Source organism: Anomaloglossus baeobatrachus, chromosome 3, assembly GCF_048569485.1.
Source record: "Anomaloglossus baeobatrachus isolate aAnoBae1 chromosome 3, aAnoBae1.hap1, whole genome shotgun sequence".
In the NCBI taxonomy this organism is placed as follows: Eukaryota; Metazoa; Chordata; class Amphibia; order Anura; family Aromobatidae; genus Anomaloglossus; species Anomaloglossus baeobatrachus.
The window spans coordinates 410774669-410789843 of record NC_134355.1 but is presented as its reverse complement, the minus strand read 5'-3'; the positions used below and the strand labels follow the sequence as shown (position 1 = coordinate 410789843).

Genomic DNA, 15175 nt, shown 5'->3' with positions numbered 1-15175 from the left:
GCACACCAGTCATATCCTCGGTTCAGCGTGGCTGGCCAGAGGACAGGGTAGATGAGGAGGAGGAGGAGGAGGACAGCATGTTCAGTCATCATGTTGGTCAGGCTACTGAAGTCCTGGCTGTTAAGAGTCTGGCGCACATGGCTGACTTTATGGTAAGCTGCCTTTCTCGTGACCCTCGCGTTAAGAACATCTTGGCCGACAATCATTACTGGTTGGTAACACTGTTAGACCCACGCTACAAGGAGAACTTTATGTCTCTTATTCCCGAGGCAGAGAGGTCAACCAAAATGCAGCAGTTCCAGAAGGCCATAGTCACGGAAGTAGGCAAAGCATTCCCCTCACAAAACGGTAGCGGCATAGGTCAGGAATCAGTGGACAACCAAGGCGTACAGCCGAGAGAGGCACAAGTCCAATCCGCCAGAGGTAGGGGAACAGTCTTTAAGATGTGGGACAGTTTTCTCAGCCCCTCACGTACCACAGCCCCTGAGGTGCGGGGTAGTGCCACAAGAAATCCTAAGTTTGCCCAGATGCTCAAGGAGTACCTTGCAGATCGAACAACTGTACTCCGACATTCCTCTGTGCCTTACAATTATTGGGTATCCAAGGTGGACACGTGGCATGAATTGGCTCTCTACGCCTTGGAAGTCCTGGCCTGCCCTGCCGCTAGCGTTTTGTCAGAGCGTGTTTTTAGTGCCGCAGGTGGAATCATTACAGATAAACGCACCCGCCTGTCAACTGAAAATGCTGACAGGCTGACTCTGATCAAGATGAACAAGGGTTGGATTGGGCCAGACTTCACCACACCACCAGCAAATGAGAGCGGAATTTAAAGTTTGTAACGGGAATTTGCCATGTACCTCCACTCACCCATGGGTACACACTTCTGGACTTTGGATAATCGCTGGACTGCTCCTCCTTCTCCTCATGCTCCACCATGATGACCGTTACAATAGTTAGGCCTTTGTTTCAGGTATACCCCCAGTGGTAAATTTTTTCGCCCATTCTTTGCAGAAATGACATTACAACGACAGGAGACCCGCTCCTTTGCAATGGAAACAATGTTTTGAAGCCCTCATGCACGTCTCTATCCAGGGACAACGTGGAGTCTCCCAATTTTTGGCTGCCCTGCCTAAGGGCTATACTATAATACACCCACTTCCTGACAATGGACACTTAATGTTTTGAGGCCCTCATGCACGTCTCTATCCAGGGACAACGTGGAGCCTCCCAATTTTTGGCTGCCCTGCCTAAGGGCTATACTATAATACACCCACTTCCTGACAATGCACACTTAATGTTTTGAGGCCCTCATGCACGTCTCTATCCAGGGACAACGTGGAGCCTCCCAATTTTTGGCTGCCCTGCCTAAGGGCTATACTATAATACACCCACTTCCTGACAATGGACACTTAATGTTTTGAGGCCCTCATGCACGTCTCTATCCAGGGACAATGTGGAGCCTCACAATTTTTGGCTGCCCTGCCTAAGGGCTATACTATAATACACCCACTTCCTGACAATGGACACTTAATGTTTTGAGGCCCTCATGCACGTCTCTATCCAGGGACAACGTGGAGCCTCCCAATTTTTGGCTGCCCTGCCAAAGGGCTATACTACAATAGACCCACTTCCTTACAATAGGCACTTCAGGTTTACAGGCCCTCATGCACGTCTCTATCCAGGGACAACGTGGAGCCTCCCAATTTTTGGCTGCCCTGCCTAAGGGCTATACTACAATAGACCCACTTCCTTACAATGGGCACTTCAGGTTTACAGGCCCTCATGCACGTCTGTATGCAGGGGCATTGGTGAACCTCACAATTTTGGACTGCCCTGGCAAAGGAAAATACTACAAAGACTCACTTCCTCAAAATGGGCACATTAGACTCAGAGGCCTTTATGTACGTCTCTTCTCAGGGACATCGGAGTGCCACACAATGTTTTACGTAAAATCTTTCATGTATTAATCTCAAAAAGTAACATAAATTAGCTCTATCTCACTATTGGGTATGTGCCCTTAACATTTCCGCCATGAAAATTCATTTTGGTGTCATTTTTGAAGGTTTTCTGGTGAGTCCGTAAAAATGGCGTAAAACGCGGACAAAATTGTTCACAGCTGTGACTTTTGAGTGATAAATGCTTCAAGGGGTCTTCCCCATGCTGTTGCCATGTCATTTGAGCACTCTTCTGAGACTTTTGTGCCATTATTAGGGTTTCTACATGCTGCTGGGGGTCATTTCACAAAAATACTCGGGTCTCCCATAGGATAACATTGGGCTCGGTGCTCGGGCCGAGTACACGAGTATCTTGGGATGCTCGGCCCGAGCCTCGAGCACCCGATCTTTTTAGTACTCGCTCATCACTAGTAATGAGCATACCCAAGTCCTTCTCCTGTTCTGTAGTCCCAAGTTTACTTCCATTTAATGTATACCCAGCTACAGGATTACTCCGTCCTAGGTGCATTACTTTACATTTATCAACATTAAATCTCATTTGCCAAGTATCTTCCCATTTTGACATCTTATCCAGATCTTTTTGTAATATTGTACTATCAAGGTCAGTTTTTAATATCCTACATAGTTTGGTGTCATCAGTAAAGACTGACACTTTACTATCAATCCCATCCACAAGGTCATGAATAAAGAGATTAAAAAGAATCGGTCCTAGCACAGATCCCTGAGGTACACCACTGTTGACTATAGAACTGAACGAAATTATTAAACAGATCATCAAAATATATAAACTATTACATGAATATCTAACTGTATTTAAATAAATCATCAGGCGAAAGAAGTACATCGACACTATAATATATTAGTTAACAATATCAACCTAAAATATTTTTGTACACCACATTTCTTGTGAATACGTTTTGACTATCTATAAGCAATTTTTCATCAATGAAATTCAGAGAGCTGCATTTAGAGCAAGCTGCGTTCATATTCCCACAGTAGCGTTCAAAAATTGTAGTTTCGTTGTCTGTTACATAACGTGCAAGTTGTTGAATATTCAGCTGGGGTTGCCTTACTTGGTAGACCATTCTTTTTTTATGAATTTCGCAATCGTGTTGTCTGTGGGATTCCGCATCGTGTTCCTGCCTATCGGCAGTTTGTTCTGGTGTCTCCTGTTCCCGACATTGTCTGTGAGATTCCGCATCCTGGGCTTGTCTGGTGGCAGTTTGTTGAAGTGTCTCTTGCTCTCGACGTTGTCGTTGCCTTCTTGCTGCTTTCCTATCATCCTCAGTGGCGTATTTTTGCTTACGACCCATTGGAAGACAGGAAGCGTTAATCGTGATAGCATACAGTAAAGAAGTATCTGTTCAGCGCAGTGAACGAACTATGTTGCACGGTGACTGACAGAATGTATTCAATAAATGTGATAGAAGTACGTCACCCTGTGACTGACAGAACGTGTTGAGTAAACGTGACTGAACTACGTGGCACTGTAACTGACAGAACTTGTCCAGTAAACGTGACTGAATTACATCACACTTGTTTAGTAAACATGAGTGAACTACGCAGGGCGGCGTCAGCACCCTCCGCTGCCCACACACATCGTGCCATCACGCCGCAATCATTATTTTCCCATGCATTTGCTAAATTTCCCCTCTCCCCTCCATTTGCTCACTAACACAGGTTCTGTGACAGTCTGTGTCACGTTGCTAAAGCCGCAGTCGGGTATCTAAGGGGCCTGCCCTCACCACTCCCTCAGCAACACCCACATCCAATCTGGAGGTAGCTGAGCAGAGAGGTGGGCAGGACATGCCAATCAGGAAATAGGAAGCAGCCGCATCTCTCAGCCTGCAGGGCCAGCGAGGGGAGGGAGAAAGTACTACAGAGTATGAAAAGAGAAGAAAGTGCAAGGTGAGTATAATCGTTTTTTGTTGGTTTTTTTTTACTGTATGCTGGAGGCTGCTGCTGGGGTGTATTTAGAGGCTTTGGCTTGTGGGGTGTATATAAAGGCTGCTGGGGTGTATATCCAGGCTGCTGGGGTGTATATAGAGGCTGCTGGGGTGTATATAGAGGCTTCTGTGTGCAGCGGTGTCTGTGTGCGGAGGTGTCAGTGAGCAGCTGTGTCTTTGTGCGGAGGTGTCTGTGTGTGTCGGTGTCCGTGTGCGACAAATTAGCGAAGCGTGGTTCAAATCCCGCGCCAATTCGCGGCCGGACTGAACCTGTCGTCGATTGGTCGCGAGCGGCTGGCGCGACCAATCAGCGACACGGGATTTCCGTTACAGACAGACAGAATTATACAGTTATATATATATATAGATGATAAAATGAAAGGTGTCATTCAAAAGCACAACCAACCTTGCAAAAAACAGCCCTCAAATGGCTATATCGACTGAAAAATAAAAAGGTTATGGCTCCTGGAATAAGGGGAGGAAAAAACTAAAGTGCGAAAGTGAAAAATCGCCTGGCTTAAGGGGTTAAATGTAAGCAGACATATCCAATTCTAGCAGAATTAGCTGAAAATGTAATGTTATAAAAGTACATTAGATACAGTTGCAATCAAAATTATTTAGTCCCCATTTCAAATTATTTTTATAAGCAAAATTTACAAACTTTTTGCTTATACAATAAACCAGTGAAGCAAGAACTATTGCATTAGATCTCATCTAATATGAGTGGAGGGTTCTCTAAATGCAACACAAAATGCCTTTTACTAAGTACTGCAGTCTCAGAATTATTCATGCCTTTATGATAAGGCCAGCTCCAGATTTTTGTAGGTCCCGGGGCAAAAGAGTCTCAGTAGGCCCCATCCACACGCAGACATGCACATACACAGATACACATGCAGACATACGTACATGTACATATTTGAAGACAAATTCACAAAAATACATAAAAACAGACAAAAATCTATAGACAGTCATACATACTGACGTACATACAGTAGATAGATAAACATCATACATGCGCACACACAGAGACACATTAGAGATATTTTTAAAATGGAGAAGTCGGCAACAAACCTCACTCATTTCTTCCGCTTGTTTCCCGTCCAGGTCCTCCCGGACATGTAGCTGTGTAGGGCACGCTGCTTGATGACTGTCAATAACAGACACACAGTGCACACTGGAACTGCTGTACAATACAGGAGGGGCTGCGAGCTACAGTATAGACATCACAGGAGAGGCTCGGGGCTACAGTATATACACATCACAGGAGAGGCTGGGGGCTACAATATATACATCACAGGAGAGGCTGGGGGCTACAGTATATACATCAGAGCAGAGGCTGGGGGTTACAGTAAATACATCACAGCAGAAGCTGGGGGCTACAGTATATACATCACAGCAGAAGCTGGGGGCTACAGTATATACATCACAGGAGGGGCTGGGGCCACATTATAAACATAACAGGAGGGGCTGGGGGAAACAGTATATACATCATAGGCGAAGCTGGGGGCTACAGTATATACATCACAGGAGCGGATGGGGGCTACAGTATGTATATCAGAGCAGAGGCTGGGAGCTACAGTATATACATCACAGGAGGGGCTGGGGGCCACATATACATCACAGGAGGGGCTAGGGGCCACATTATATAAATCACAGGAGGGGCTGGGGAAACATTATATACATTACAGGGAAAGCTGGGGCTACAGTATATAGATCACAGGAAGGGCTGGGGGCTACAGTATATACATCACAGGAGGGGCTTGGGGCTACAGTGTATATATGATGCCCTGTCAAAATCAGGTTGTCACAGAAGACTGCATCGATCTTCCAGATGCAGGATTCCCTCCTCTTTGGCCTTCTAACACCACCACACACAGGTACATACACCAGCCACAAAAGCCTAGTCACCTCCCCAAGGACAATAGGGGCACACCAGTGGGCGGGGCCAGGCAGATGGTGATGCCCACATAAGGATTCTGAGGTGTCAGGGGTACGGAACACCGAGACAAGACAGTTAGTCTAGTGCTGACAGTGGAAGTGAAAGGAGTGAAGTGGTAGTCGGGGGTTGTAGCTCCCGGACTACCGGACTTCCTGAGCTGACTAGGTGGCAGATGGCAGAGCAGGGCCACAGGCGACGGAGATCCAGTCGCGGGAGACCTTAACTGGACCAAGGCAGGGTTGAAGCCTGCCGGTGCCGACAGTGGGAATCCAGTCCGTGCACAGTTGGGGTACCTGGACCCTAGGGCAAGGACAGCTGCAAGCACCTTTCCAATTACAGATTCCAAGTCTTGTCCCACTAGCAGTACAGATAGAGCGAGACGGAAGCCCAACGCAATGGATAGGGCATCTGCAAGTGCCTGCTAAAATCCCAAGGGTCAGATCTCGCGGGCGACAGCTCCCCCAGCAAAGACTTTTCCCGTTTCATGCGGACTAGTCAACACACGAGACACCAAAGTAAAGTGCAGGAGGAAGGGCCCCTGTTCTGTTCACCGGTGTGCGGGACCCTAGCAAACCCCTCCGGAGGCTACCGGTATCCGGCCGTTGGTTTACTATCTGGACTCTGTGTGATTTATTCAAAAACAGTGAGTACACTGGTATCATCCAGTCCAGCCCTGCAGACTGCGTCCCAGTACTCTACTCCAAATACATCTGGGCCTCCCTTACCCATGGAGGGGCTACCATCCTGCTTCCCCACTCCATCAGCTACCATCCTGGGCACCCCATACCAAGGCAGCGGCGGTGCCACCAACAGTCACCGCAACCCACGGGTGGCGTCACTGACAAACTCTCCCCTGGAAATAACACCCCCTTTTTTTTCAGTTGTGGGCGACGGACTGCTGCGCGAGCCTGGGTCCGGCTGCTACTCGAGCCACAGCAACCGCCTGGACCCGAGCGTCCCAAGCAGCCCCCCTGCCGTGGTCTGTCCCCCAGCTGCAACATATATATCACAGGAAGGGCTGGAGGCTACAGTATTTACATCACAGGAGGGGCTGGATGCTACAGTATAACATCACAGGCGAAGCTTGGGGCTACAGTATATACATCACAGCAGAGGCTGGGGGCTACAGTATGTACATCACAAGAGGGGCTGGGGCATAGACATTACTGGGTGTGGCATACACATTACTGAGGGGCATACATATTACTGAGGGTCATACACATTACTGGGGGGCATACACGTTACTGGGGGACAGACACATTACTGAGGGAAATACACATTACTGGAATGGGGGCATAAAACTCTGAGGAGCCTATACAGCTTTGGAAGGCCCATACAGCTTTTCTAGCACATACATCTCTGAGGGGCACATATTGCTCTGGGGGGTACATACAGTTTTGGGGGGCACATACAGCTCAGAGCAGGAGGCAGAGGGGCACATTCAACTCTGGACCCAAGTGACGCTGCATGGTGCTGCGGCTTCTCTCTTGTCATCTGTGTGATGGGAGTGCCGCCTATTGTGCACTAGCTCCGCCCACAGATGAACGTCAATACACATGCATGCAGCGTTCACCAATGAACGCTGGATGCAAGTGCCGGATTTAAAGGGCCAGCAGCCAGGAAAGTTTGGCTGCCAGCCTGAGAAATCTGTTCCCCAGAACTTGGTCCGGAGGCCACAGAACTGATCACCACCCCTGACAATGGCGAGTCGGCCCTGCTAGCTGTCCAGGACTCTGGAACTTGCCCAGGTGCGCCGGGTGCCATTGCCGGCCCTACTTTATGACAAGCATCCTTTGTAGTCATTAGAGCTCTTTTGGCTATTATGACCTGGTGTAAACATGATTGCATTGGATAAACTCTGCAGGCAAAACTTCAGTGCCTGCTGATAGCAAAACTTTCTGCAGATCTTTTGCAGACATTCAAGGTTGCTTTTACCACCTGCCTCCCCCGTAATATGTTGGCACTTGGTGATAACTTACTGTTTCTGCCATATCCAAGATGTTTAGCCAATGGTTCTTTGGTAACATTGAATGCCTTTGTGTTACACCAAGGTTTTTACAAACATCAACTACTGTCACGGCGGCATCGGGATCTGTTCAAACTACTGATTCTGCCACTTCACCTGATCATTTCTCTGAGGTCTGTAATCAGTGAAGATGACTTGGGCGTCTACCAACAGAATGGTAGTTCATAGGCAGGTTAGCAAGAGTTAATCTGCTTTTGAGTCATCTTTGATCACATGTTGTAGGGGAGTTAATCCCATCTGCTCCCCTCTTATATAGGTTGGCTGGACACTTCCATTAGTGCCAGCTATAGTTTATCTTAGCTGATCTGGGGAGGTATTGTGATCCAGCCTAACCGGGGTTTGTAGTACTTTTTCCTTTGTGTGGTAGTGGAGTTAACCCATGTTGTCTTTTTGTCACTACCTTCCTGCTCTTGCTTTTCTCCTGAGTCTCTCATTTTAGTTCCTTTGTGTTGCAGTGTGTCAAGAGTTTTGATTTTCCCATGTCTATCTTTACCTGTGTTTCCATCTCTCCGGCCCCTTCCTTCCCTGGTGGGAGGGTGGGAATGAGATCAGTTCTTGTCAAGAGCTTAGCCAGGTATGGGACTCGGACATCTCCACCATTATGGATAACCCTTAGGTTAGGGATAACCTATGGACCTCTAGCGTGAGGGACCGCACAGGGGCCCCTGTCCCTAGCTTTCCTACAGTGACATCTTGACACTGCAATATATTTTGTATAATTTCTCTTGTTTGTGCTGTGCAATGATTTATTTCTTAATTTTTGGGGGCACTCTTGTGACAATCCAAGAATATTATTGAACTGGAGGTTATTGCGCATGAAGAATGGGCTAATTTTTGCAACATGACAATAAGCTGGTATCTGATTAAGGATCACATTTTCAGCAGATCATAACAGCCAAAATACTAAAGACACCATGGATAGATGGTATTATTCTGAGACTAGAGTAGTAATTAAAACTGTCATTTTGTGTTGCGTTTAGAATTGTTTTATTAGTTGTGTTGAGATATTTAAATTGTTTTTCTTTCATTAGTTTATTGTAAACAAAAGAAAGTTTATAAACTTTGCTAATAAGCCTTATTTGCAATGGGTTAAAGAACTTTGATTGCAATTGCATTTACAGTAGATTATAAAAGATTCAATTTCAACATGCTTAAAGGGAATCTGTCAGCAAGTCTTTGTTATGTTATCTGCCAGCAACATGTGGTAGGGGGAGAGACCATGATTCCAGCAATGTGCCACTTAGTTCAGTAGTTATTATAGAATTACAGTTTTCTAGTTGTCTCTTTTGCAGATTTAGCAGATTTTCGAATTTTGAGTTGTATATAACCCCACCTACACCACTGATATGGCAGCTTTGTGTGTATAATGTATCGAAACAGCTGCTAATCGGATCTGGGTGGTGTGATTGGACTAGGAGACATCAGGCTGCTTGTCCTGTAGTTATAACCTCCTGGTGACAAAAACACTAATTGAACCAGTATTGGATGACAGATGATGTGTCCTACGTCGCCCACACAGAAGTCACCATTGAAGGCAGTTCAAAATATTGTAGTGCGCATGCGCTCGCAGGCTTTAACTTTTCCCCTTGCCTGCACATTACAGTACTTTGCTCTGCCCTGAGCAGGGCAGAGCAAAATGCACCTGCACAGGAGCACAATGAACGACTCTGTGTTGATGACGCAGGATGCATCAGCCTCACGGAGCAGAGAAAGAGGACGGTGATGGAAGGAAGAGAGGAGGTGCCATACCGAGAGCAGCGATGCCCCTCGGACCCAATTGCATTAAAAATTATTTAACCCTCAGTACAAATTATGTTGTTTAGGAAAATGTACAAACTTTCTGCTCTTTGCATTGCGCTAACAAAACAAGAATGCAATGACGTGTAGAAAGAAATGAGTCAGCTCACCCTGAAGACATGGGCCACATGGCCGGCAGAACCAGCACAATCAACAAGAAGAATTTGCCAGAGTTCCAAGTGAGCGTAAATCACAAATTTATTTTATATTCTCCTAAAATAACAATGAGCCATATCACAGAGGACAAATAGGATGGAGGGTTTTAGTTGTCCTCTATCTCTGACATGGCCTATTATTATTTTTAGAAGCTATAATAAAGACCTGATCCTGTGGCCACATTAGTACGAGTACTGTGGCCACTGGAGCAGAGCCCTGCATACTGCCTCCTACCTTCTGGCAATTCCAGCTCTTTTCTTGATTAGCTGGTCTGACAAAACCTTATTGTTGTAACATACATTATAAATACATGCAACGTGAAAATTTAGTTTGTCACTAACCTGAAAATATATGAATGGACCTTCATGTCTCCAGAAGTTGGTAACTGGAAATCCACCGTGGCCACGACATGACACTAGTTTCAATGATCCTTTACAGTTTGGGCATAGTTTACCTAGAAGATTTAGAAATTTAATATATGCTAAACAACATCAATATCCTGGAGTGATCAAATCATATCATTCCTCAACCCAGGAGTTTTCTCCAGGAAATGTATGTACTGAGTTATGGAGATCAGTTAAGGCACATCTTTGCTTACCTGATAAATTATTTAATTAGTGTGGTTTTTTTTGTTTTTGTTTTTTAACAAAGGATTAAAAACACATGAAAGAAACATGCAGTAAAGTTGTACTTTACTAGAAATTGATACTATTTTAAACAATTAGTAGATAAATGTGTGAAAATAAACAAATGTTTGATATGTTTGATTAACTAAATTATAAGCTGACCGATAAAGTGTGGTTCTGTGCCTCCATTCTGAGGTTAAAAGGGTTATTCCCATCTCCAAGTTCCTAAGCTAATATGCGGTAAGTGTGATAATAACAATAATATTAGTAAATACCCCCACTTAGAACTGAAGTATAGTTCTGATTCACAATGCCGCTTACCTCATGTGCAGGGCATTGCAGGACCTTAGGTACAGTGGGGAAAAAAAGTATTTAGTCAGCCACCAATTGTACAAGTTCTCCCAATTAGGAACATGAGAGAAGCGTGTAATTGACATCATAGGCATTGTAGATTGTAAGCTCTCACGAGCAGGGTTGAGTTTTTTCTTTTTTTTCCCTCTAAATATTGTATTTCTATAACTGTTACTTGTTTGTATATGATCCTCCTGAATTGTAAAGCGCTGCGGAATATGTTGGCGCTATAGAAATAAAGATTATTATTATTATTATTATTATTATTATTATAGGTAGACCACAAATATGAGAGACAAAATGAGAAAACAAAATGCAGAAAATCACCTTGTCTGACTTAGCCAAGATTTTTTTTGTAAAATATGGTGGAAAATAAGTATTTAGTCACTTAAAAATATGCAAGATTTCTGGCTCTCACAAACCTGTAACTTCTTCTTTAAGAGGCTCCTGTTTCATCCACTCATTACCTGTTTGAACTTGTTATCAGTATAAAAGATACCTGTCCACAACTTCAAACTATCACACTCCAAACTCCACTTTGGTGAAGACCAAAGAGCTGTTGAAGGACACCAGAAATAAAATTGTAGCCCTGCACCAGGCTGGGAAGACTGAATCTGCAATAGGCAAGCAGCTTGGTGTGATGAAATCAACTGTGGGAGCAATAATAAGAAAATGGAAGACATACAAGAACACTGATAATCTCCCTCGATCTGCAGCTCCACGCAAGATCTCACCCCATGGGGTCAAAATAATCATAAGATCGGTGAGCAAAAATCCCAGAACCACACAGGGGGACCTAGTGAATGACCTGCATAGAGCTGGGACCGCCGTAACAAAGGCTACCATCAGTAACACACTATGCCACTAGGGACTCAGATCCTGCAGTGCCAGACGTGTTCCCCTGCTTAAGCCAGTACATGTCCAGGCCCGTCTGACGTTTGCTAGAGAGCATTTGGATTATCCAGAAGAGTATTTGAAGAATGTCATATGGTCTGATGAAACCAAAGTGGAACTTTTTGGTAGAAACACAACTCGTCGTGTTTGGAGGAGACAGAATGCTGAGTTGCATCCAAAGAACACCATACCTACTGTGAAGCACGGAGGTGGCAACATCATGGTTTGGGGCTGTTTCTCTGCAAAGGGACCAGGATGACTGATCGGTGTAAAGGAAAGAATGAATGGGGCCATATATCATGAGAGTCTGTGTTGCCAAGCAACATGCCCAAAACATCACTGCTCTAGAGGAGATATGGATGGAAGAATGGGCCAACATTACACCAACAGTGTGTGCCAACCTTGTGAAGACTTCCAAAGAGCGTTTGACCTTTGTCATTGTTAACAAAGCATATATAACAAAATATTGAGATGAACTTTTGTTATTGACCAAATACTTATTTTCCACCATAATTTGCAAAACAAATCTTGCCAAATCAGACAAGGTGATTTTCTGGATTTGTTTTCTAATTTTGTCTCTCATAGTTGTGGTCTACCTATGATGTCAATTACAGGCCTCTCATCTTTTTAAGTGGGAGAACTTGAACAATTGGTGGCTGACTAAATAATTTTTTCCCCACTGTATCTATGGTTATGACCATTAGCAGCAAGCAGTGCTGTGCTATGCTGTGCTTGATGCTCAGACCAGTGCGAGATGCTTGCAGTGTTTGAATGGCTCACACTGGGGGTAACAACAATGTGATCGGATGTAGTGTGCACCAAAAAAAATAAATGGGAAAACCCTGCCCACCCTCTCCCGGAAGTGTTCGGTTTAGGCCTGGCTGCATGTGGGTGGAAACCTAAACTGCCACTCAGTGACCTCTAATGAAGTTCTGGTCAAATCCTGGTCTAGAACAGAACTTTATAAAAAGTTTATCTGATCCCCCAGAAACTGAACTTTCACGGGTCCGCTCATCTCTAGATGTAACCTAATGTTAGGATTCCTGATCATCAGACTTCAATAGTATTAGTCACTGTAAACGAACGGATATGAACTTACTTTGCTGCTTTTGTCGAGCCTTGTCACATATAGCAGGCCTTAGGTATATCTTTCTGCCATCTGCTGTTGTACAGTCATTACTGCAGACCAGGACACCAAGACAAGACTTCTTCAAGATGCGTGAGTTATGATTATTGGTGTTTCGCATTGCCCAACCACTTAGGTGTCTCTGTGCATTTTTGTCTGCAGAGCTATAAATGTGCTTCACGTAAGAATCAGGCCATTCTTGGAACCAATCTGTTTTCTCCAAATCCTGGGAAGAATAATGCAATAATATTATAGCCTTATTCAACTAAAATGTGTTGCTTAATATCATCTTGTAGGGATCATGCATCTGGCCAGGGCATTAATACTAATTAGAAATCATATTAATGAATATCAGTGTATCAATACAGAAGAAGAATAAGACCGCACCAATGCTGAGGGGCCGCATCTAGGTCTCCTCCACCCGCTGATTTTACAACACCTTTTAACCGAGTTTATGGAATAAAGATTATCCGGAAAAAGACATCAGCATTGGTGCGGTCTTATTCTTCTTCTGTATTGATGAACTGAACTGACTTTTGCTGTTTTGACCTGCACGCTGATCCGGCTTCCAACAAGGACGTCTGGTGCTATATTCCTTACCCTCCAGTGATCCCAGGTGTGATAGGCGTGTATGGGTGGTGCAGGACTGTGTTCTCTTGGATTCAATGAATATCAGTGTTCTACTAGTTCAATTAAAGAAAGTGATCAGCAGAAAAAAAAATGGTAAGGCCAGTTTTTTAAGGGATAAAGTCGACTGTCAAGAAAGGCAAGTTATGTCCAGCCTAGACCTCCTTATCTGGGCTATAACAGAGGTAGGGTGGAGGGGTGATCCCTCCCACATTATTGTGCCAAAGACTCCTCTCAGGTATCGCAGCATCACTATGCTCAGGTATTGCAGTGTCACTACTCACAGGTATTGCAATGACATGCACTTTGAATGTTTTTGGAACTCAAATGTAACAAAAACTTCATACAAAAAACAATTGCAAAAGACGTCAATTCATTCTAAGAATATTTTTTTTTAAAGATTTAGGTTTATAAATAAACCACCTTTCGCCCACAGGAAATTGTCACCTTATGTGTGCTTGAATATTACTATTGAGTCACAGTAGAAAGTAAAAAAGGGAAGGAGAGCCATATTGTTAGAATGGTGTGTGGGTGCTATGTCACATTGGCAGAGCCCATGAGGTGCCAGAACAGCAGAAATCCCCCACAATTGACTCCTATTTTACAAAATATACCTCTCAATGAATTCATCTAGGGGTGCAGTGAGCATATTTACCCTACAGATAAATCACAATATGTTATACTATTGCGTGGTGATGAAAAAAAAATACAATTTTTATTACTAAAATGTTGTTTTAGCCCCAAATCTCCAATTTTTACAAAGGGAATAGGTAATAAATAGATCCCATTATGTGTTACACAATTTCACCTGAACATAGCAATACCTCACATGTAACTGTACAGTACTGTTTGGCTGCACCACAGGGCTAAGAATAGAAGGAGCACCATTTGACTATTGGAGCACAGATTTTACTAGAATCATTTGCAGACTTTATTTGTAGAGCCCCTAAGTGCCAGAGAACAGACGCCTCCTCAAGTGACCCAATTTTGGAAATTACACCCCACCAATGGAGTCAAATGCAGTGAGTGTTGCATAATTAAAAATTACAAATAAGCCCTTGTCGTACCCTGTACATTGACGTGCCCGTACATTGTGCCGCACTCGTTATTCTGGAGACACACACACCCCCCGAAAATTAAGCGGTCTTTCCTCCCTACAACAAAAACAAACATGTAAATCTTAACTGTGGTTTAAGCACATTGTGAAGCTCAGAAGGGAGGGAGGCATTTGAATTTGAGACTGTAGATTTTGTTGGATTTCTTTTCGGGGGAGCCATAGCGCTTCTCCAAAGCCTTTGTGCTACCAGTAACATAGCAGCCCCCAGTATTTCCATTAACAGATGACGGACCTTAGTGAGGACGTTTTTTGTGGGTTCAGTTGAATTTTATTTGAAGGCAATTTTGGGTACAGAACAATTTGGATTAGTTCACATTTATCCTGTGCTCTTTGCTGATAACTTACATCAGGCTTTCCATCTACAGCTCCAAAATATGTGATTCAGGTGACACCCCTGATGGGTCCACTCACTATAATGAGGAAGCACCGTTACTCCAGACTTTGTTTGTCCTCTGTTCAGCAGTGTACATCTTTTCAAAGGTGCACAAAACTTTTGTTGACAGCACTTTTGTGCATGCCAAAAAAGACACGTAAAAAGATGGAGACCGCCAGCCCACAGGCCAGACAGAGACATTTACAAGTATTCCCTGGTGTACACGCTCAGCATAGAGTGCA

General features: G+C 44.3%; 1 protein-coding gene across 1 annotated transcript in view; it reads right to left on the bottom strand.

Annotated features, from left to right (window-relative positions):
• The window catches only part of GCM1 (glial cells missing transcription factor 1), a 160767-nt gene that overhangs the window by 58823 nt on the left and 86769 nt on the right, over positions 1-15175 (bottom strand). Inside the window, exons 3-4 of the mRNA XM_075341510.1 lie at positions 12790-13042; positions 10161-10273 (exon numbers count right to left, since the gene is read on the bottom strand). Coding sequence (XP_075197625.1) covers positions 10161-10273; positions 12790-13042 — 366 coding nt within the window. The remainder of the gene's footprint in view (positions 1-10160; positions 10274-12789; positions 13043-15175) is intronic.